General features: G+C 44.5%; 1 protein-coding gene across 2 annotated transcripts; it reads right to left on the bottom strand.

The window, feature by feature from the left end:
* Nucleotides 1–140: 140 nt before the first annotated feature.
* On the bottom strand, nucleotides 141–21,926 carry Elac2 (elaC ribonuclease Z 2). Of its 2 annotated transcripts, XM_026390606.2 has the most exons (24): nucleotides 21,639–21,926; nucleotides 21,102–21,152; nucleotides 20,893–20,963; nucleotides 19,841–19,905; nucleotides 18,597–18,654; nucleotides 17,691–17,759; nucleotides 16,088–16,213; nucleotides 14,623–14,681; nucleotides 11,942–12,000; nucleotides 11,774–11,846; nucleotides 11,052–11,164; nucleotides 9,591–9,686; nucleotides 8,403–8,541; nucleotides 8,236–8,321; nucleotides 6,534–6,652; nucleotides 5,296–5,392; nucleotides 4,014–4,152; nucleotides 3,439–3,477; nucleotides 3,185–3,294; nucleotides 2,553–2,652; nucleotides 2,358–2,478; nucleotides 2,036–2,114; nucleotides 1,309–1,453; nucleotides 141–780 (listed from the first exon to the last, which is right to left on the bottom strand). In XM_026390606.2, the coding sequence occupies exons 1-24, from the start codon at nucleotides 21,863–21,865 to the stop codon at nucleotides 568–570; spliced, it is 2,454 nt and encodes an 817-aa protein (XP_026246391.1). In that variant the 5' UTR covers nucleotides 21,866–21,926; the 3' UTR covers nucleotides 141–567. The 2 variants fall into 2 exon arrangements, with proteins under 2 accessions (XP_026246391.1, XP_026246392.1); XM_026390607.2 differs by lacking the exon at nucleotides 17,691–17,759.
* Between the last annotated feature and the right edge of the window lie 660 nt (nucleotides 21,927–22,586).

The following is a 22,586-nucleotide window of genomic DNA, read 5'->3' as shown; positions in this document are numbered from 1 at the left end:
TGGGCTTTGGTCAAGACTCAGAAGAGTGGTGGCTCCCCTGGGGGTGGAAAGGTTCTCCTGCCACATGAGCTTTCCTGGGCACACTGGGAAGCTGGCATAACAACCCTGCTCTGAAGCAAAACCAGAAGGAAGCAAAGAACTCAGGATTCCAAACTCCATCTTTATTGCATCTGATTCTCTGGGAATACTATCCCTCGAGTCTGGAATACCTAAACCCAATGTCACCTGTCACTTGGCATGTCTCTGATTTGCAGAGGGAGCCACCTGGTTGGACCAGGTGAGGGGTGCTGCCCGTGTCCACATGACTTCCTTAAATACCGACTTGCGTTAGAATTCTAGTTGCACCAGCTTTCTTGTTTAGCAGCCTCCTGTCCCACAGCTGTGCCAGGCACCAGTCACAGGAGGCGTCTTGCAGGCTGGTGTTTATGCTGGAGCCCAGGCCACATCATGCCGCCACACACCCATCCAGAACTGCGTCCTGGTTGATCACCAGGATAAGGAGAGTGGGTGCCACAGAGGGCAGAAGACACACACAGCCTTCAGTGTGCAGGGTGGTCCAGACCTCCTCTAGGCTCTGACCTTCTTACTCTGTGGGCTCTGCAGCTCCTCCGTGTGGGCACGTTTCTGCTGGGACTCCCCGTCCTGGGAGAGGAGGGCTGCTCGCACCAGCCGAAGCTCCCGCTTCTCTCTGCGCTCCACCATCTCCTCAATGTCATCAGCAAACAGGGCTTTTAGCGGGGGAATCAGCTTTGGGATGGTTGGAAAGTCACCAAAATGAACCTGGGAGGCCAGACACACCATAGGAACATGCCTCAGAGGGACAAGAGCTGGGAATAAGGAGACTGCGCTCACTCTCCAGGAGCAGGGCCACCTCCCCACCCTGACACACCCTTAAGCCAAGTGACTAAAATTCCAACTGAAAAGAAGGCTTTGCAGGGAGGGAGGAAGCCCTCTAGAGAAAGCAGCAGACTCCCCACTCCTGGCTGAGGGTGGCAAAACCACAGGCCTCAGGAAAGGTGGTGCAAGCTCATGTCAAGGCGGCTTGGCTCTATCACTCGTGACATGTGAGCACCTGTCTCAGGTCTGTCCTGAGGCTCCAGTGCTTTGACTGGGGCAGTCCAGGCAATGTCCTTAGGACTAATGTCCAGCAGACCCTACAGGAGGTGGGTCTCTGCATCGTACCCTGGATATGATGCTGGTTAGTGACAGACCCTCTTATCTTCATTGCCCCAAGCAGGAAAGAAAATGAAAGGAGGAGCCTGCACCTCCCCACTCTCCCCAAACACACAGCCCACGTGACACACAGACCTTCATGTGGTCAAAGGCGATTCCCACTTTCTCATTGAAGTCAGGGCTGAAGAGGGGGATCTTGGCGTAACGCTGGCTGAAATGGTTCAGCATGATGAACTCCGCGTTCATCCGCATCCCTACACCGATGGCTTGGGAGGTAGTGCTGCAGGACAAGGACAAGCAGCCAGGGAAGCTAAGCCACAGGGCAGGGCTCCAAGGCTGAGAACTAGCTCAGGCGCTGGCCCTGCTGCTGCTGGGGCCCCCAGGGAGGGAAGGCCAAGGATGTTCTCAACTGGCACCTCTTTAGCCTGATCCTTCTCCTCTCCTTAAAGGAGGCCCACACTCTGTGCTGTCAGCTTTCATCAAGGAGGACACCTGGGAAACATCTGGGAGCTTCCACGGAGGTCAAGGCACGTCTTCCTTCAGACAGCCCAATATTCAGCCCCCCTCCCCACCCTAGCCCCTGCCTTCCCCTGGTCATTCCCTGATGTGACTTAATAGTTTCTTCCAGCTTATTTCTCTCGTTAAGAACACCATGCCTCACCATTAGAACCTAGGGAACTGCAAAAATAGAGGCAGAAGGCCTGAAGACACTGGTGGGCTCAGGAAGCCCCCTCAGCCTTGGAAGCTAGCCAGCCCTGTGTCACTGAGAGCACTGTCTTTCCCCGGGGACAAACGTGGGCTGTTGGGGCTTCACTTGATGGGAGGAAGGAGGTGACAGGGAGGACTAACTGGTCTCTGCTACCTGTGTGTCTTTTCCACTGCTTCTTCTTCCATGCCATCTTCCAGAGTGGCCTCATGTATCAGGAGGGTGGCGTCTTTCCCTGGAGAGAGAAACAGGCTGTGTTGAGGTGCAGCCCTCTAGGTGGGCAGCATGTGGCCCTGGGATCTACAGCTGTGTCCTGACCCCAACACGCAGCAGCCTTGGCCCTGTGACTCCTCTGCACATTAGGATGGCAGCCACGCGGTGTGAGGGGGAACCCAAGTCTTCTGTCTCTGTGGACACGCCCTATGCTTATCTACACCCACCCCCACGCCTTACCCAGGCTCGTTTCCTCTCTACTCACCCATCTGGACCAGAGCCTCACAAGGCATGGTATCCCCCGAATAGACCACTTTCCAGCCAGACGTGTGCACCAGGGCACAGCCGAAAGCGTGCTTGCAGTGGCGGACCAGGCAGGTCTGAAACTGAAGGAGCAGGGCTAGAGGCTGGGCCTGGCCCCTCCCCCGCCCTCTTCTGGGCCCACAGCTGTGCCCCTTACCTCTTCCAGATCACAAGCCTCCAACAGCAATCTGATCAGTTTTTCAACTGTGGGATTATTAACCTCAGCCCCTTTCTGAAGGCATTTTGCAGGAATCATACTAAAAGAAGTCAAAATATTTAAAAATTACAGTAGCATTAAAAACAATCACTAAAGACGTGGAATAAAATGCAGGTCCTTGGTTAGAGAGCTTTAAAATGAAACAGTATGAATTGTAGTCATCAAGCTGGGGAGACTGATCAAGTTAGAGCCAACCATTCCCTGTTCACTCTAAGGCACCTAGCAGATGAAGGCTCCCCTGCATCTAGGCAGCGCAGGCCATGGATGACACCAGGCAGATGACGCTTCCCCTGTCCCCTGGGGACAGGGCCAACTCCCATCCACTCATTCACCTGGGGTGGATGGTTTCTGTGCTTCAACTATCTGGGTGTCTGGAATTGTCTAATGGAGAAATGCTGGCCAAAATCTAGGCAACAGAATGGAAGTGAGGGCTGAGGAGAAAAGCTTTACAGAAGCAGACGTTGTTAGGGCAGGGCTGCCAAGGGCTGCCAAGGGCTGCCAAGGGCTGCCAAGGGCTGCCAGCTGCCCCGGGGTAAAGGCCATAGCCTGGGTCAGCTGCCCTGGATGCTCACCTGACGTGGTGAAGCACTTCCTGGCACTGGTTGTGGTACTGCTGCAGCCAGGCCCTGAGCTGGGTGGGGGCTACCACCAGCAAAGGGTGGAATGGCTTTCCCAGAGACACCTGTGACAAGGAAAGGAGATCCCAGGGCAGAGTCAACAACAGAACAAGTCAATCATGATGGTGTGTCAGGAAGTGTGGCTGCCGATGTATGAACCAAGGAAACTCAAAATGTATGAACCAAAGAAACTCAAAATGCTCACTTACCAGAGCACGCTCTCTCTGCAGCAGGATATTCAACAAGCCCTGGGAAGAAAAAAGGACAAGTCACTAGTGAGATCCAAACCCCATGGTCTTCTGCAAATGAAGGTTCTACGGTCCTCATCTTACAGTATTTCTGACCTCTATAATCAACCCTTCAGAGCTGCCACAGTTGGGGTGACAATGACGCTTGACTTTGAATACAATGGGCTAAAAACAAGATGATCTGTGGGTAAAGAGGATAATGGCTGGGACCCAGAAACCCCTAGAAGACCCAAGCAAGGCCCTCACAGCCCTGTCTCCCACATCTGCCCAGTTTCACGGGGGCGGGCTGTTTGAGAAGGCGATTCAGGAAGTGTGTGAAGCAAAACCTTTACTGCCGCTTGAAAGAGCAAAGAAGAAAAGACGTCCTCACTGAATAGGCCTGAGCTGGGGCTTCACAGAAGACTTCACCCCAGCCAGAGAAGAATCACAGGGCTCTGGGTGCATTTGGAAACCGCAGGAAAGCAAGCGTGAGTGCAAATAGGCAGAGGCCGCTCCTTCCAGTGGGCTAGGACGCCCGAGTCCCAATGAGCACTCACCGTATGGTGGTCTGCATGCAGGTGGGACACAAACACAGCAGCAAGGGTGCCCAGGACCCTATCCACTTGGTCTCCATAATGACGGCACAGCTGCCCAAACGTGCCTTCACCACAATCCAGTAGCAGGGCCTTGTCCGGGCTATAGAAGAGGAGCAAGTGTCACCAACAAGAGAGCCTTCGGACAGTTTAGAGTGATGCTTTCTTTAGCAGAGAACAGGCAGCAGTTATGCAGGTATCTGCCTTCTATAAACTCTTGTACCGTTTTGTGGGGAGCTTGTATAAAAGCCAATTAATTTCACCATTACAATAACTTAAAATGATCAATCCTCTCTCTATAAAAGAATGATCCCTAGAACCCTGAAGACCATAGATCTATACAAATGCTGGCATCCAGAAACTAAAATACTTAGATGGAATGAGACAACACCTTTGTGGAGAATACAAAGGCCAGACATTATGTATTCGAGACTGTTCTAGTGCCAGCTGCCACAGGATTCTTGCTCTTCCAAGCATCTCTGGTTTCCTCAAAGCTGCCTGGTGCATGACGGGTTCCATGTGCTCCATGCAGGAGCTGGTTAGCATAGACTCTGGCTTCTACTCAGTCTGACCTGGTAGGTCCCAGGTGGGGCTCACAGAGCTTCAATTCTGACAGCTTACGGTGGTTTTTGTTTGGAAGCCACACTCTAAGGTGGAGAGTGCTGTTACCTTTCTGTCCTTCTTCCTTCTTGGGAGAAGTGCTCAGCTCCTCCCATTTGCAAAGGTCCCTCAAATTGACACGGCTTTCCAGGGGAAAGCACAAGTGGGGAAGGCAAGCTGGTAAGCACCTCTTCTGATTAGCTTTAGCAGGTTCAAGTTGCCACTCTCAGGGATTGGGGATTGGAAATCAGAGAAGCCCTTTTATGAGCATCTCAGCCCCCAGGTGAGGCCCTAAACTGAGCCACTTCACTGCATTTCTCAGTCAAAAGAAAAAGATGCCCTAGACTTGCAAGTTTCAGATTTCAGTATGCTTCATATCATTGTTTGCATCTGCTACATTGTTTGGTGGCCGATCATCTTTCATTAGCATCTAAGAAGATACAGTGAAATTTAAAAGCTAACCTGGTACTCCACAATCTCACTTCCTACATTTATATATCTGCAGAGTCACTATAACTAGCTGACAGGGCTTCCTACCAACATGCTTTCAAATTTAGCCTGGTGAGTGGAAAAGCACTTGTATTTAAAAAATAAGCATAATAAGCCTGCTCTCTGATGGGTGCAGGTGTTCTGGGAAAGCTGATACCTCAGGTTGACAAGCGTAGAGCTGACATTTCGAATCTTCATGGGGATGGCAGACCCCGTTCCCAGGAAGATGATTTCTGGATACTGGCTTTTTTTCTCTATAGAAAACACATAAAAAACATCCATTTCTTCGGGTCAAAAGTGAGCCAAGCTTCAGTAATGAGCAAAGTTAAGAAAAACAATGAAGTCCAACCTCCCAGGAGGGGTGCTAGTGGACTCACAAGAAAGGCTTCCTCATTAGGGTGAGACCTGCGGGCAATTTGTGAGGGAAGGGCCATCTTGGAGATAGAACAAACACATTCTACAGTTTTTCTTTAAAAAAACACCAAAGCAAAACAAAAAACTCCAATTCTTTTTAAATAAATTGGAAAAAAAAGGGAGAGATTTCTTTAAACCCTGAATTGCCATTTATTTCAAGAAAGTGGCATCTCCCTTGCACCTGCTTTTGTCCCCATATTCTTCATACAACTGCATTGGGTAGGAAACACCCTGCTGTGCCAGGGAGAAAGCAGGCTCAGAAGGCCTGGTCTCCATGGAGATAGTGAGGAGTCAGATCCAGAGAAACCCATGATTGCCACGCCCGTGTCCCTTCCTGGGCCTCCCTCAGCCCAACAGCCTTTGCGCACCTCTGAAAGCAATCTACAAATAAAACGAGTCTTTTGCTTTCTACATATCAGAAGACTAATTATAATGGAATATAAAGGAACTCCTAGGAAGTTGGTCTTCCCAACCAGGAAGAAATTAAGATGTACTACTACTTCTGTGGCTTACCTGGTGCTGACTCCAGAGAAGCAAGATCTTTGGCTAGATTAAAGCCCCAACCCTCCTTCTATTCCAGCATTCCCTTTATCTATCTCTTACTTAAAATAATACCAGAAAACCCAATATGGCAGGCCAGAATCTTCCATGAACATTGATTAGTAAACCCAGGACCAGATTCCAGGTCAGCAGAGGTCCAGGTCAAAGCCTTACAGAGGGTCTCACAAGTGTCCCAGGTAACTTCTGAAGGACACCTGGGTATTACCACAAAGACTGAAATTTATTGGTCTGGGGTGGGACTGGGACTGGAATTCTTGAATTTCTCTACCCTACTTCTCTGATGATTCTAATGTAGAGCCAGGGTAGAGAAGTCCTGAGTTAAATAAATAAAGCAGGTTAGAATGTACCCGACTGGTGCTGTCAGGACACCTGCAGGTAGGCAGAGCCCAGGAGAAAGGTTATCCCTGGTCCTCCACTCACCTGCAGGGACTGGGCTGCTCTGCATGTTTCTTCTATACTCCTGCACACTCTCCTGGAAATTGGTGAGCTCCAGGGCCTCAGCTATGAATTCATCAGGATTGCAAGTAATAACGGTATCCCTGCAGAGAAAGGCATCGCTGGTGACTAAAGGGGGTGTTCAGGCTCAGCAAACACTGGTTTGCCTATGCACAATCAAAATCCATGGGGACAATGTGCAGAGCATTCCTTTGGATCAAGAACAAAGACCAAGTGACTGAGATGGCACATTTCTATTCTGTCTCTGGAACTTTCTTGAGACAAGTGAGGGTAGCTCACTATGAGTTCTGAATAAATGCAACTCTTCACAATATCTTTTGGCCTCAAAGCCTGAAAACTGGGCACTATACTAATTCCCAGGGACAGGATGACTCTCCTTGTGGTGGGGGCCTATCCTATGTAGCATCTCTTGTGCCACTACCCCATCCCAGGTTGTGACAAGGAAAACTCTCTCCATACATTACCAAATGGCTCTGCTTGAAAAACAAGGCCCTAGAGAATGACTCAAATTCAAGTGTACGAAGCTTATCCAACGGGAACTTCAGCAAAATGCTGAGCCTCACCAGTTGCTTGGGGTGGAGATTGAGAACCTACACCTCCAGCAAGCCCCCAGTGCTGACCCAGTGAGCAGCAAAGCCTTGACTGGTCTCGCTTCAACCTAGCTGAGCATCAAAATTATCTAAGCACTTAAGAAGTATGCCCCAAGCCTAAATTGCAAGATCCTAACTCAGCAGGTCTGGGAAGAACCCAAGAACTGCATTTTTCATAAGCATAAGGTAAATGTGAATATTGGCCAGGTTGGTCACTGATGTATATAACAGCCTGTGCAGATGCTAACAAAGAGACAGCAGCAGGCTCTTCAGCTCAAGATGGCTCCTTTGGGCCAGAATTCTACAAACAAGAGTGCTGGACCAAGGCTTCTCAAGAGTGCTGACTATTTAGCCACAAGGGTACACGTGACCAGTCATAACCTGGGGGAGTCAGTATTCTAAAACTACAAAGTACACAGGAAACTTAAAAAGTCTCCAGATTCAGATCTCAAAAAATAAAATAAAGTTGAGAGATGGTAAGAATTTTTCACTTCGCTGGATGGAAGTGGCAGAGGTATTCCAAGTGGCAATGTACATCATCCGGTGAGTAAAGAAGTGCTGCACTCTGACCCGGTAAGTTCACATTTAGGAATGACCTTCAGGGAACAGAGTTCTACTCCAACATACTCAGACAAGACATTTATTCTTTCACTAGAACAGCAAAAAATTGAGAATGTCCCAAATAAGCAAACATCCCTATCTAAAACACCAATAAAATCCTGTTACTGGAGAGTATTTAATGATACAGAAAGAGACTGGCACTCTCAGGCCAGAAACCCACATACAGAACTTTTAATTATATCCCCATATACACAAATTAAAAACAACAAAATGCTAAGTATCACTTTCCAGGTGGCAGGGTAGTGGGTGACTTTCTTTACCATACATCTCGCTATATACTTTCATTAATGCACTGTCCGTGGCCCTCGTGCTAGGATGACACAGCGAATCTTGTGACAGAGACCACTTGGCCTGAAAAACCTTCCTGAAACATCTGCTATCCATCCACTTACAGAAAAGGCTGCCCACCCCCAGCCCCAGCCCAGATGGTCGCACTGGCTCAGAGCCGCACACACCTCTGCCACTCCCTTCTGGGACGCAGCTGGTACTTGAGGAGGCATTCTCCCTGGACTGTGGGCACGCAGAGGGTGGGGCCTTCCTCCTGAAAGAGACAGGAACACACTCCATGGTGAGAAAGAAAAGGACAGGAGCCAGGCTGACAGGGGCTGTGCTGGGACGCTACCTTACTCTGGGAACTGGTGAGCAGGGGGAAGATGTCTGGATGGATGAGGTTGAGCTGCGTTTGAATCTTGTGGCTGCGAAGGTTGTGGACTGATGCACAATTCTCATTCAGGATCAAGTGCTGAGTGTCAGGCCCAAACCTACGGAGAAATCAAGCATAACATGACTTTATGCTTGATTATGCTTTAGGTTATGACTTTCATTAGAACAGAAAAAATTGAAAATGTCCCAAATAAGCAAACACTGCAGACTGGGAGCACTAATGTGCTCAGAGTATTCAAAGAAGTACATCATTTGCTCCTAAATAGCTACTACATGGGCAGAAGTAATCCTGGTTGTATTCTGTTGCAGCTGCCTTCAGAGTGTACTAGAGAGGATGGTGGAAAAACCAAGGAAAATTAACATGCTCAGATAGGGATTTGAAAACAAAATGGGGTGCAGGCTGCAAGATGAAAGGCATAAGAGTAAAACAGACAGCATATATTACATTGCAACCCTCAAGGAATGAAAGACAAGGGAACTGAAAAGCATGAGACTGGCAGAGAAGATGGAGATGAAAAATCTGTATGGGGAGAAGCAAGGGAGGAGCTGAAGAGCAACCCAAGGTCATCATGCACCTGAGCTCAATTCAGGCTCTTCCCATCCCTACTGCCCTCGGGCCTCACCCATGGCCCTGAGTGCTGGCTGTGCTTGATAAAAAAAAAAAAAACACAAGAAAAAAATCCAGGGCCCTCTCTTCCCAGTTACTAAACTATGGTAGTAGAATATACATATCCCAAGCATGCTGGGAATAATAAATCAAGAAATAAAATGACCTGTCAAGGATTTAACACACTGCCTGACATGCAGTGGACGTCCAGTCAGCAGAAGCTATTATTTTATATTTGCAAGTCTCTTCTTTAGTGGGATTATCAACTAAAAGACAGTATTGTTCAAACATCACTAACAGTGTGTAAGACTTAAATCAAGCCCTATAGTAGAGGGAAATGTGTATATGCTATGCCACCTAGTGGTGGTTATTTTCCTCAAAGAGTGGCAGAGATGGATGCTCCCAGAATTACGTGGCAGGAACCCAGAGGAAATTCAGGCAGAAACAGAAGTGAGGGTAGGCTGCACTTAACAGTGGGATGAGGAAAAATATACCACTGCCTAGAAGAGTTGCCCATGTGCCCTGGGCTGGGCTCCATACCTCTCCATCCACTGCTGGTATCTGCTGTCCAGGAGCACAGATTCTGGGGCTATGTGGACCACCAGGGCCACAGGGGTATCATCCTTTCCTTGGTACCTAGGGAGAGGAAGAATGTGGTATTACTTGATAAAATGATAAAAAAAAAATCAGGATGTAAAACAATGACTATACAACGGGGAGGGTAACATCTTATGCCCATGCGTGGTCCCTAAGCTGCTCCCAGTGGTGCCTGAGCACTGCTGGCCCAGAACTGGCCATGTCACCTACACTACCCATGTCCCCCACACAGAATTCCTCGACTGGACAAGCTCTGCTCTAGACTTCTTTCTGGTCGTCCTGGCTGAGCTTCTTCATGCGACACTGAGGTGTGAGTTTCTTCCTGTCCTTTCCCTGACTACTGGGGCTCCCTCCTTTCTTCATCTCTAACAAGCAGTTATTTCCTCAGGCCAATGTCCTACACCTCCAATTCCACCTTGGGACCTGCCTTCCAGAGAACCTCAGGCACCAAGATGGAAAATGAAAACTCCCTGCAATCCCACTGTCCAGAGGGAAGACCATTTATTACCATGGGGATGCTTCCTTCTAGCTCCCTTTAAAAAAATGTTTTTCACACAGTAGCTTATTTTATTTATCTTCCTCCACCACCATCACACACATGCACAGGGCTCATAAATGACACCTCGGTGACTTGAAGTAACTTGCTGCCTAAAACTTGATTCAAACAAAAACAAAGTCTATGCCACCAGAGTACCCAAATTCACCCCCACAGAATAAAGTGGGCTCAGAAAGAACTCCTAACACTATAACTAAGAGGTACCACAGACCAAAAAGATTTGTTGTATAAATAGAATAAAATAGTAAGTGAAAAAACACAGATGGGTAAAAATTAGAAACTGATATAAAAATTAACAAAAGGAAAAAAATTAAGACAGACACAATGGTCAAAAATTCTACCCACGGTTGAAGCTAAACTGTGAAACTGATTAACTTTTTCAGAGGAACAAAATAAAATGACACTCAGACCTGAAAGATGGTCCCAGGCTGAAATTCCAATTGACCTTGTGGTCTCATTCTCATTAGGTTAGATGCAGGGAAGTAAAAAGAATTCATGTAGGTAAAAATAATCCAAATAGTGAGTTGAGGCATTAATTAGAACTCAAGAACATTTAAGGATTTATTCTAGACTGTGAACTCTTAAGATTGCTACTTGATTTTCTAGTCCTTGGTGATTTCTGGTTGTTAGTTGTTTCTACTTTCACTTCAAGGCTGTGTATACCACAAAACCTTCCACCTACCAGTAGTGACATAAATCCTACCAGTAGGATTTACACACATTTCAAACACAGATGCAGGGCTTACCCCAAATACACAGCTGTATCCCCAAGATGCTTGTGTTTATATGGGCGGAGTTTCCTAAGCACTGATTCCTACTTCTTCCACCCAGGGACCCCTCATTATTACCTCTTGAAGGTGGCATTCTCACAGATGGGCTGAATGAATCCTTCATCTGGACATTCAACCACAATAAATGCAACACCAGGATCTGGGGGTGTACAGAGCTCTTCAGGCAAAATCTGCAAAACCAAATGGGGTCCTGATATTCTCCCAACTGGATGGCCTTCAGGGCAGCTGCTAACATTACACAACCCATATCTAAGTATACAGAACACAAGACCAACTAGTAGAGTTATTACCACTACACCTTCCTTGCTCTTTGCTTATACTTAGACAACTAGTTGGTGGAGGCATTTCGAACCTACAGTGGCCAGTAAATGAAGCTTGGTATTCAAGATTGTCTTTAGTCTGTGGCCACTGCATCCTCAGACACCAAAGAAGACTTCATCTGGATAAAGGGCAGAATGCTGTTCCTGAGTCAAGCACCCAAAGTCCATCCTTATGAAATCTATTTTTGGACACTGCCCTGAGCTCTAGTACAAGGAAGAGCATCTGTCCTTGCATAAGAAGACAAGAGATCCTGAACAGATAAGTACTGCCCAAACACAGCAGCACTGATAGCAGGAAGAGTCAAGATAAGAGCTCTATCATGGAGCCAAGCAATGGAATTACAGGCTGTCCTACTTTCTTCAAAAGTGGTGTTTGTAGGGTATGAGCCAGACAGTGCTCTGTCTAGTGTCCCAGACCCCACCCGAAACCACAGAATCATCATGGAAAACAGGCCTCACCTCTTTCCCTTCATAGATGATACTCTTCCCATCCTTCACAGCAGCAATGATGGGTGCGATGGCAGCTGTCCCACTGAAATGAAGAGGGAGGCCCTCTGTGAGATGCCCTCTCTTCAGGAATAAGGGTGCACCCAGCGAGTCCCCAGCAGTCTGATCCCCAGCACTCACACTGGAAGGCCCATGTCCTTTGCTTTGAGCACCAAGAAGTTTCCTTTTTTCACATGAAGCTGTAACAAAGGGAACACAAAAGCAATTCCAGTGGCTGAGGAAGAAGCCTGGTTTTAACCAACTTTCTTAGAAGTGTATCTTTCTGGTTTTTACTTTTTAAAATCAGTGTTATTTTCATACAATCCATTACATTGAAGTTTATTGTTTTCAGAAGGTTTACAATATTCTGAGGAAGTTGCTCATTTTGCAATGCTTTAGAACTAAAAATCTGAATGAATTAAAACAGTGCTTTATTTTCCCCCAACATTAACTCATTATAAATTTGATAAAATGTAACTGTTTCCATATAAAAATTAATAAAAGTATCCTTCAGGAGAAACCCAAACATACTTGGGTTCTGTTTTATTAGTATATATTCATCAATTAATAACTAAAAGATCATCATTAAGACATTGTCTAACAAGGCAATGACCAGGCAAACTGCTACATACCACAATATTCCCATGATAGTGGAAAGAAAAACATGGACAGGCCTTTCTCCTTCTGCATTTTCAAACATTTGGGAACATAGTATTATTGCTTTTATAATCCAGAAAAATTATAATAACAAATTCATAGTATGCTCTTACTTTGTTAGAAGGACAATAATCCTATCACAAAACTTCATAATCATTGCCCTGAACTTAAACTTCTATCTAAACATTTTTGGGATCTATTTCATACATGACAGAAAAAAAGTCCCAAATGACCCAAGATGTTAATAGGTTTTTGTTGAAATATATTTAATCTTCATTTTTTTTTTCTTCTTCTTCTCCCCCCCCCCCGCTCCCCCCAGAACTGGGTATTAAACCTGGAGACACTCTACCACTAGGCTACACTTTAAACTGGCCGGGACCTTGTGACCCACCTACCCAGCCTCCCAAGCCCTGGAATACAGGTGTGTGCCACCACACCCAGCTTCCTTAAATCTTGACAAAACTTAATTTCCTAAAGTTAAGAAGTTGCTCTTAGGACCAAGTCTCAAATTTGGATCTTAAAGTCTCATTCTCAGGATTCTAGAACTCTACCATCTCAAAAATACCATCTATCCTTCAGGAAGGTCTGCAGCTTCAGAGGGTACATATCACACAAAGATGCTTGATTTAGCTGACATTAACAAGCATTCTCTTCATATACCCACATGGGTCTGCAGATGGAAACCAAATGTTTCTAATGTTAAAAGGAACCTGTAAAGCAACCAGGCCCCACCAGGCAGTCCAATGGCTGCCCAAAGCCCACACTCTTCTCTCAGGTTTATCAAGCCACATGCTCACAGATTATTTTCTCTGACCCTTAACCTTCACAGAACTTGAATAGCCCACTGTATGGCTATGGAAACTGTCATCTGAGAAGCAGCAAATACACTAGAACAGGGAAGAAAGACTTCGGGCTGACCCAATGAGAGCAGCCCTCAGAAACAGCGACAGCAAAAGAAGGAGAGAAAAGCCAGTGCAAGCAGCCTGCAGCTACTTAGTGTCAGAGCCTACAACTCCAGAACAGCTGCCCAAAGAAAACACAAATGCTAGAGTGTGTAAGAGTAAGCCTGTATCACACAAAAACACAGTTCATCATTCTCACACAACCACTCAGGAACGTAGGAAGAATCTAATACAATTTAAAGAGTGACATATAAGATAGTTTCAAAAAATCATTTGCTGGGGCTGGGGATGTGGCTCAAGCGGTAGCGAGCTCGCCTGGCATGCGTGCTGCCCGGGTTCGATCCTCAGCACCACATACCAACAAAGATGTTGTGTCTGCCGAGAACTAGAAAATAAATATTAAAATTCTCTCTCTCTCTCTCCTCTCTCACTCTCTCTTTAAAAAAAAAAAAATCATTTGCTGCCTAAAAACTCACAAACAAGTACTTAACTTTTATAAAAATTACAACTGTCATTCAAATGGGGTTGTTAGAAATGACACTGGCCATGATCCTGCAACTTATGCTTGCTACTACTAGTCTTCAGAATTGTTTTCACTTGTAGCTGTTAGAATCTGGATGAAAACTGCAAATATGTTTTAAAAATCACATTAATTCTTTAACAACAATAACAACAACAACAACAACAACAAAACAAAGCCCACACAAAAAAATGTAGTCTTACCATAGAATAGGCAAAAGAATTTGTTACAGGTTATATTATAATAAAATTTTAATGTAAAACTCTTCTAAAAATACACCATAAGATGTTAAAAATAGCTTATTGTAATAAAAATTTTAAATGGAATTGGTTAATTTCAGAATGCAGATCTAGGCCTCCATAAATGCTAACCAGTATTAAAATTGATTTGATAGGAACACCTTAAGGATTACAGTGAAATGAAATAAAATTGAAACAGCAGAAGGAGTCTGAATAAAAGGCTGACTGATTAGCAGGAAAACAAATACAGCTGCCTTCAACTACTTCTGAATTCCAAGAAGGACCAATCATAGGCAAATATAAAATACATAAATAAATGAATGGAGCATTTAAAATATGAAAGTACAGGTAGTATTTTGAGAAACAGGACATCTGTGTTTCTTTTAGGCACAGGTAACCTAGGAACTATTACCTCTGAATTACTGCAAAACTGCTAACCAGAGGTCCTCAACCACACCAACTGTCACATGCTCACTTAAAGCCTGAATTTGGAAAGTTTCTTACCTTACAGACAAAAGCTACCACCAAGGAAGGGTCCCTCCCATCTCTTTTCCGGTTAATATCTGAGGAAAAAAACACATTTGATTATACTAAGGTAAATGTGAAGATTGTATTAGGCTCACAAATGGATATCACTTCATATCTAGTTTTACTTCATAATACATAAAAAAGGCTAATAAGATCCCAATACAAAGATTGAAAAAGAGCTGTGCCTAATATTCTTCAGATTTCTTTTTATCCTACTTATGTTGAGATTTTAATAAACAAAAAATGTAAAGCTCCAATCAGAGAAACTTCAGAATGGCAAGTAAAATTATTTTTTAAATGGCCATTTTACATAGGAATGAAGAAAAAGAATTGTGATGTGCTTTGTAAACAAGTAAAAAAATATGAAAAATAAGATAAATGCTACTAAAAGGCCTTCCTGCAGGGAAAGTGTGGTTGTTAGTCTTTACCCATCCCACCTAAACAAGAAGGCACTCAAGTTCTGTCTTTTCTTGGACACCAGACAGACACACCTCAGGACAGGTGGAGGAACTGATCAAGCTCTGCCCAACACTGGGCAAAAGAATCCTTGAGCAGTCCAATTCCTTTGATACATCTAACCTTGGACTTTTAATTCTGTTTCCCAGTAGGTTGTCATTCTGAAAGAAAAGGTACAGATTCATTCATTGATTTGACTGTTTTGCTCAACTTAGTGGTTACAGTTTTTGCATTACTGAAATACTAATGTGTATCAATGTTCCATTAAAGAAAAACACAAATGCCCTGTGTATGAATGACTTTGCCAGGTCCTGCTCTTCTCTGGCTAAACAGAACACAGGCTGTAGACTGGCCCTAAAGCTCAGGACTAACAACCCTTTGTGACAACCCTTGGTCAGCCATGAACTGCCAAGAAAAAAGTATGCTTTGTACACCTAGCTTTCTTATGATAATAATTCTAATTCAGAGCATTGAGAGGCAAAGAATTGTCATTTGCGACACCATGGACCAAACAGGAAGACACTCTACTAAGTGAAATAAGCCAGTCACAGAAAGACATACTATGATCTCCCTTATCTTTTGAATCTAAAAATGTTGATGTCATAAAAACAGAATAGAAAAATGTCAACCAGAGGCTGAGGGTAGAGGGAGAGGGAAAGAGGACATGTTGATCCAAGAATACTAAGGTTTAGTCAGGCTGGGAATAAGTTTCAGTGATCTGCTATAAGGCACAGTGACCACTGTGTTGATGATAATGTATTATTTATTTCAAAATTGCTAAGCTTAGATTTTTAATGTACTCACTCAATAAAAATAAGCTGGTGAGATGTGGTGGCTATGTTGATAGAACCTTTCTACATCAATCAAAACATCTCCTTGTACCCAATAGATACACATTAATTATTATTTGTCGACTAAATATAAATTGATCTTAAAAACAGACAATGCATTAAGACACGTAAGTCCTTTCCCAGCAGGGTTATACCATTGCCGTCTGGAAGGTGCTGTTCATTTTCAGTGGACCCGGAGTCTGAAGACTGCTTTGGGCTGAGCCTGCCGAGAGGCCTTTCTGGGCTCGTTGATAGCAGGTGCTTCCCACATCTCTGTTCACCTGGACAGTACAGGAAACCAAATGACACACTACATAAGGTGAGCTCACAGCCAAAGCCCAGATGTTCACATACAGGAATGCAAGAAGGCCAATCAAACCATCAGGCCTTTTATTACAGTAGCAAAGAATTAGTTACCAGTCTACCAGGTCTCTGGGCTTACTTATGTCTTACTCATTTTTATGCTTCTGCAAAGCTCAGAGCCTTACCACAATAGGGATTCAACAAATACTGACTGAAAAGCACACAGGCTCTAAGTTGGTTATTCCTCATCCTCTCTCTCCATAAACAAACTCTCCAAAGAGTACTCATCTCCATGAGAGGAAGAGTTAAGTCCAAAAAGTTGAGGGAAAAGAAAAAAAAACAAAAACGCTGCTTTAAGGAGCTGTAGTACATCTGCTGATCTCAACAGAACCCATGTTTGCTCCTCCACCTATGTTCATTCATTTAAGGCCCACTGGACACTGAGAAAACCATGATCAGAAAAACGGAATGAGGTAAGCAATGATCAAACAAAAACATTTACATATAAACTGTTAAATGCTATGAAGGGAAGAACAGGGTGCTAGAAAGAAACAACAGAGACAACTCAGGCTGGTGGAAGGAATTGGCAGAAGGGATCCAAAGACATCTGATGAAGAGTAAGCTAGGCAAGAAAAGTTCTACTCTGACCATTCTCTAACTGGTCTATAAGCACTGTGCCATTGCTTGAGCCACACCGCTCCCCTCCCTTCTTCCTCTGATGGGCACAGGCCTTGTTTCTTCTCTTGCATTTACACATGTTCTCATCTGCAGCCTTTTAGCACTTGGCAAGCATCATACTAGTTAGCACTATTGAGTAAATGTCCCTACCAGTCAATATTCTCAAGTAGGTAAAACTCACACGGACTGTTTAAACAGACACAAGGACCAGTGACATGCCCTGTTCCCAAGTCAAATCACATCATCTGGTTTTGGTACCTGAGAAACTTTATAGGAGCTTCTGAGTTCAGATAACACCCTTTTAGGTTGCAGTTACTGGTATTTATTTTAAAACATTGACCTATACAAATCTTTTTCAAGAAAGAAGGGTACTAAGATCCATTGCAAACAAACCCAAAGCAATGAATATGCACATCTGAATGCAGCCTACTTTCTGACAATGCACAGTCATTATCAATATTCATGAGTTCAACATATCCTACAGATACAAGAATATAAACTTTTTTTTTTTTTTTTTTTTGGTGCTGGGGATTGAACCCAGGGCCTTGGGCTTGTGAGATATGCACTCACCAACTGAGCTATACCCCCAGCCCCAAGAATATAAACTTCTTAAGAACAGGTACCAAATCTGAATTCCTCAACTAGATTTCCCTATCATGCTCAAAACACAAAGCAAGGTACCCAAAGCAATTATTCAAAAGTTTTTGGTTTCACCCACATTTTCCGTACTCAGGACCTATACCTTCTTCCCCTAGGAAACCTGGCCTTTGTACTCACTATATATGGGGACTTGGTGAACTGTCATGGTTTCATCCTTATATTCTGGTGCAGAGTGGGGCCGCACAGCTGCGTGAAAATCATAAATCAGGACAGTAATTATATTAGTAAACACATGTGAAAATAAGCTTTCAAGATCAGCAACCATGAGCCCCAGAATTCTGGTGGAAATCTGCCACTAAAACCAAAGTTTCTGAGTAGATTAACATTTTTTAAGGAAAGAAACAAAACTGTATTTTCAGCAGCCATTTATATTTACACAGTCGAATGAAAAGACATGCTGTGATCATTGGTAACTATCCATTAAAAAAGAATTTAAAAAGAAACCAATATTGTACTCGAACTTGAGTCCTACATTAACATACAGGATTATGATGCTAAAGAATCTATCATCTCAATTATAATGGCTAGTACACATTTTGAAATAAAAGACTAGTGTGACTATAAAAGAGGAGCATTAACAAGCCAAAGACTGGTCCTGGGATGAGGTACCTGCTAGCATCCCCAGATGCCAAGTACTATGAGCCTCCAGACACAGCTGGAGCTGAGGTTCAGCTACAAAGTCAGTGGCAAAACTGTCACACCCCTTTTCCTCCTGCAAGGAACTCAAGCAATAAGAACCATCTCTTGGACTAGGGAAGGAGACTTGGAGCTGGTATGGAGAACATAACATGCCCAGCACATGAGTAGGCACATGTTTTAAAATACTCTTACCTTCCTACCCAGTATTTTTGTGGTATCAGATTAGGAAACAGAAAGTGCAATTAAGCAATATTTTAAAATTCCATGTCATGTGGATGAAGTATTTGATTTTCAGATTTGAATCTGGTTTTAATGGATTCTAATTTGAGAAGAAGAGTGTATATGAGAAAGAAATATCAGACAATGAGTCAGCCAAGGACATACCCAGTTCTATTCCTTTCAAAGGACCAGAAAATATTTTGATTGCTTCTATGTATTTTTCCTAAGAAAGAAAATAAAAAATAAAGTGAGTAGTTATGATTAAACAAATATAGAACACAGTAATGTATTTAAACATACGAATGGAATCAACAGACAATGAACATAAAGCAAATGTGAATAAGTATTTTGAATTTCATTTATACACATAATTACTATATCTACTCTACAGTGATGCCAAGGATTTAGCAGTGCAAAGGACATAAAGCCTTACTCCCATGAATCTAATGGAGGAGACAAAAATGAAAAAAAAAATAAATAATGATACAACATCTTAATGGCAATTATGGTTTTGTGCACTATAGGAACAATTAAAAATGCACAGGCTGAGGTCAACTTGTCTAGAAAGACAGGACAGACCCAGAGGAATTGACCGTTTAGCTGAGCCCTGAATATCTGGTAAGGGTACAGACAGAGATGAGAGGAGGCAGAAGAAATTCATGTACAGATGACAGCCATGAGATGGGAGGTGCTTTGGTGTGACAGAGGGTTAGAGTCAGCCCTTGTAGTTGTAGCTTGGTGACAAATACAGATAAAGTGTGGACAAGACCTGGGGCCTATGGGAATTGTAGGCTATATCAAGGTACGTGGATTGTATTACAATGGACAGCAGCTCCTGAAGCATTTTAGGTTGGGAACTGACTGCATTTATATCTTAAAAAGAGGTCCCTCTAGCTGCTATGTGGCAGATGGATTACAAGGACAGATATGGAAGGCTATTGATGTAAATAGGTGTGGGTGACAGACAATGAAACCCTCAAGGAGACGGAAACAGACTCAGGCATTATTTTAGAGACAGTATTAATAGTACTTCATTGGTATGAAGATGCCTGAAATTTAATAAAGAATAAAAATCGTAATTTATTAAGTACTTACTTGGCACTGAACATCTAAAAGGTGATTTAGTGCTTGATATATGTTACCTTATTTAGTCTTTAACACATGTATGAAACATAGTCACTTTATAGATGAAGAAATGGAGGCAAAGGGGCAAACAACTCATTCAAGGCCAGAAAGTTGAGAAGGTTTTAAATTGGGATATTTTTATTTTTAATTTGAAAGGTGATGTGTTTACGGCACAACCAGTTATATCTGGAGGGCAGAAGGCTGATTAGGAAAAATAAACATTCTTCTAATTAACACTAAGAAAGGAGGAGTTGGTTTTGATAGGTGAGTCAGGAGAGACTCACCAGTTGTGGAGGTCCAGAAAGCACACACTTTGGAAGCCCGGTTTCCTTTAAAGTAAGAATCATTCCTAAAAAAGAGGAATATAATAAGATCTCTGATCAACCTGGCCAGTAGTTATAGCCAGGCAGAGCAGCACCCTTTACTTAATGAGTTATTAATCTGTGTGTCCTCATTCTAGCTTCTAAACAGTCATTATATATGTCCTCCCTCTACACAGTCATCAGGCAACTCTTGGAGAGCAGAAACGATGCTAGCTAAAGAGACAGCAATACATCACCAAATGCTTCTGGAATGGACAAACATGATAAGGGGATGAGGCAGTGAGGCACCTACTATGTAAAATGTTCAGAGGAGTTCACTCTCATAGTTATACAAAGTAAAGGGACTGCCGTATAGATTGCACCATAGGCACTTCATGTATATTACCCCAGTCAGCTCTGAAATCAGGGACCAGTCTAGTATGCCACTCCCTCCTGCCCACATTACCAGGCTTACAGAATTTGGCTGCAAAATAATCTTGACCTTCTCAGTCAATGGACATGAACAATGAGATATCCTGGATAGTGCATGACTGTGTACAGCTAATGATGCTGTTCATGATAAATACACATACTTTAACCACTCTACTTTCCAGTTAAACCTCTGGCATAGCAACCCAAGAAACCAAGTGAATAGTAACACTGGGAGGCAGATCCACATTAAAACCTGCCCTGATGAGTCACAGTTTTCTTTTTGAAGGAGTGGGGATTGAATCCAGAGGCACTCTTCCACTGACCTACATCCCAGACCTTTTTATTTTGAGACAGGGTTTTGCTAAGTTGCTGAGGCTGGCCTCAAACTTATGATCCTTATGCCTTAGCCTCTCCACTAGCTGGGATTACAGGCATACCTGGCTCTAAGTCAGAGCTTTTGATGCTCTGAACTGCAGCTGACTGGGCTGGCAATTAAAAAAAAAAAAAAAAATCCCAGCTCTTCTAGATTGGGAAAGGGGCAAAAAAAGAGAAAGGCGGATTAAATTTCCATCAGCATCTGAGCCTATAAAGAATTTACTCACCACACAATCCGCCAACATTAGACCAGTGCATTCGTGTCAGGAATATGTTGTCCAAGCGAGCAACCTTCAGTCTAAGAAAGAGAAAACATTTCAGTAATAGAAAATGGATTGACCAAAGACCATTTCTGCTACAGAAACACACCTGTCTCTCATCCCAGCTTTCAAGCCCCATAATCATCTCTATCCCCAAAAGAAAATTGTTGACTCACTTGTGTTCCTGCATGAGTCTCTGGACGCCTTCTCCACAGTTAAAGAGATACCTAATGAGGGAACATTACCAAAGACACTCAGAAGAGTCTATCCTGTAAATCTCCGACACCAGTAAAAATGCTTTGCTGTAGACTGTGAGCCAAACAATTAAAAATATATGTTGTACAAGAGGGGACTTCTCTCCCATCAGCTCATTTACAGATCTGTCTAACCTACACACCAATTAAGAGGACGCCTTTGGGGTGCACGGAAAGAGAATGCCAAGAGCCAGCCTTTGGTTTAAGGGATGGGAAGAAAGAAGACGCTTAGCCTGGAAACCTTATGGATCGAGAGATGTGAGGCATCCAGGGTCTCTCCCACACTCCCCAAAGAGCAGGAGGTGAAGTCCAACACGTGTGGAAGTGGGAGTCTGACAGGTGCCACGAAGCTCCTGGGCTACACAGCTCCGAGGGCTGTGTAGGGCCCCTAGGGCGGGGCGGGACTCAGTAAGGGGACACCGCAGTCACCCAGTCGGACCCCGTACGCGGAGCACTGACCGGTTGTACTCCGAGAAGACGTAGAGCGCTGCGCCCGCGTCACGGTCGCCAGCCGCCACTACCTGAAGGTACACGGTGTTCGGGCCCCCAGGGCCCCATGACGGGCCGCGCTTCTCCCGCGTCCGCAGGTGTCGCAGGGGGTCCTTGGGCGGCCGCTGGCGGCGGGCGGGTCCCTGAGACATGGCGCGCCCGGCCACGGACCGCAGCAGCGAGCGAAGCGCCCACATGCGCCTGTCTCCACCTGGGCTGAGAAGGCAGCCGGTCACCTCGGTCCGCGTGCCCCAAGCACCGCCCCTCCACTCCGCATGGTGGGCCCAGCCAACCAGGGTACAGGTAAACCATAGGCCCGCCTACACAAGCCTACGCGTCCAATTGAGAGGAAGCTTGCCTCTCGGGGGATTGTCAATCGGCGGCGGCCATAGAGTAAAGGAATGCTAGAGCGCCACGGCGGCCCCGCCCTTTTCCAGTTCCGGCTTTCTGTGAGTCATTTTTTTACCGGAAACTGTTCTTGGTCTAGGGCGGGACTTCCGGAGGCGCAGAGCCAGCGAGAATAATACCGGGAAAGGGCTGGTACTTTAGATGAGGATTGCGCGTCGGGTTGGAGTGCCGTCTTTTCGGTCAGGAGCTGTGTCCTTAGGCAGGTCAACCCCTCAGAGATTTGCTTTGTTCCTGTTCGTGATGATTATTAGGTTTAAGTGCGAGAAGATAAATTGTATTGAACGGTAGCATAGGCGCCCTAATCCATCGTAATTCGTGTGAATATAGGTTTCAAAACATTGTTCTTAGTGGATTTTGAAAAGAAAAAGAAAGTTAGGAATTAAAAAAGCAAGCAAGGTTGACCTCTCTGACCCTCGGTTTCCTTATCTGCAAAAAAAGGGTAATTAACTGCTGACTTAAGATTTTTAGGTCACCTGATTGGCAGCACTTTGAGTAGCACTGCTGAAGAAA

The sequence above is a fragment of the Urocitellus parryii genome, chromosome 7 (assembly GCF_045843805.1).
Source record: "Urocitellus parryii isolate mUroPar1 chromosome 7, mUroPar1.hap1, whole genome shotgun sequence".
Lineage (NCBI taxonomy): Eukaryota > Metazoa > Chordata > Mammalia > Rodentia > Sciuridae > Urocitellus > Urocitellus parryii.
The sequence above is the reverse complement of the archived record's forward strand: the minus strand, read 5'-3'. Positions and strand labels throughout refer to the sequence as shown.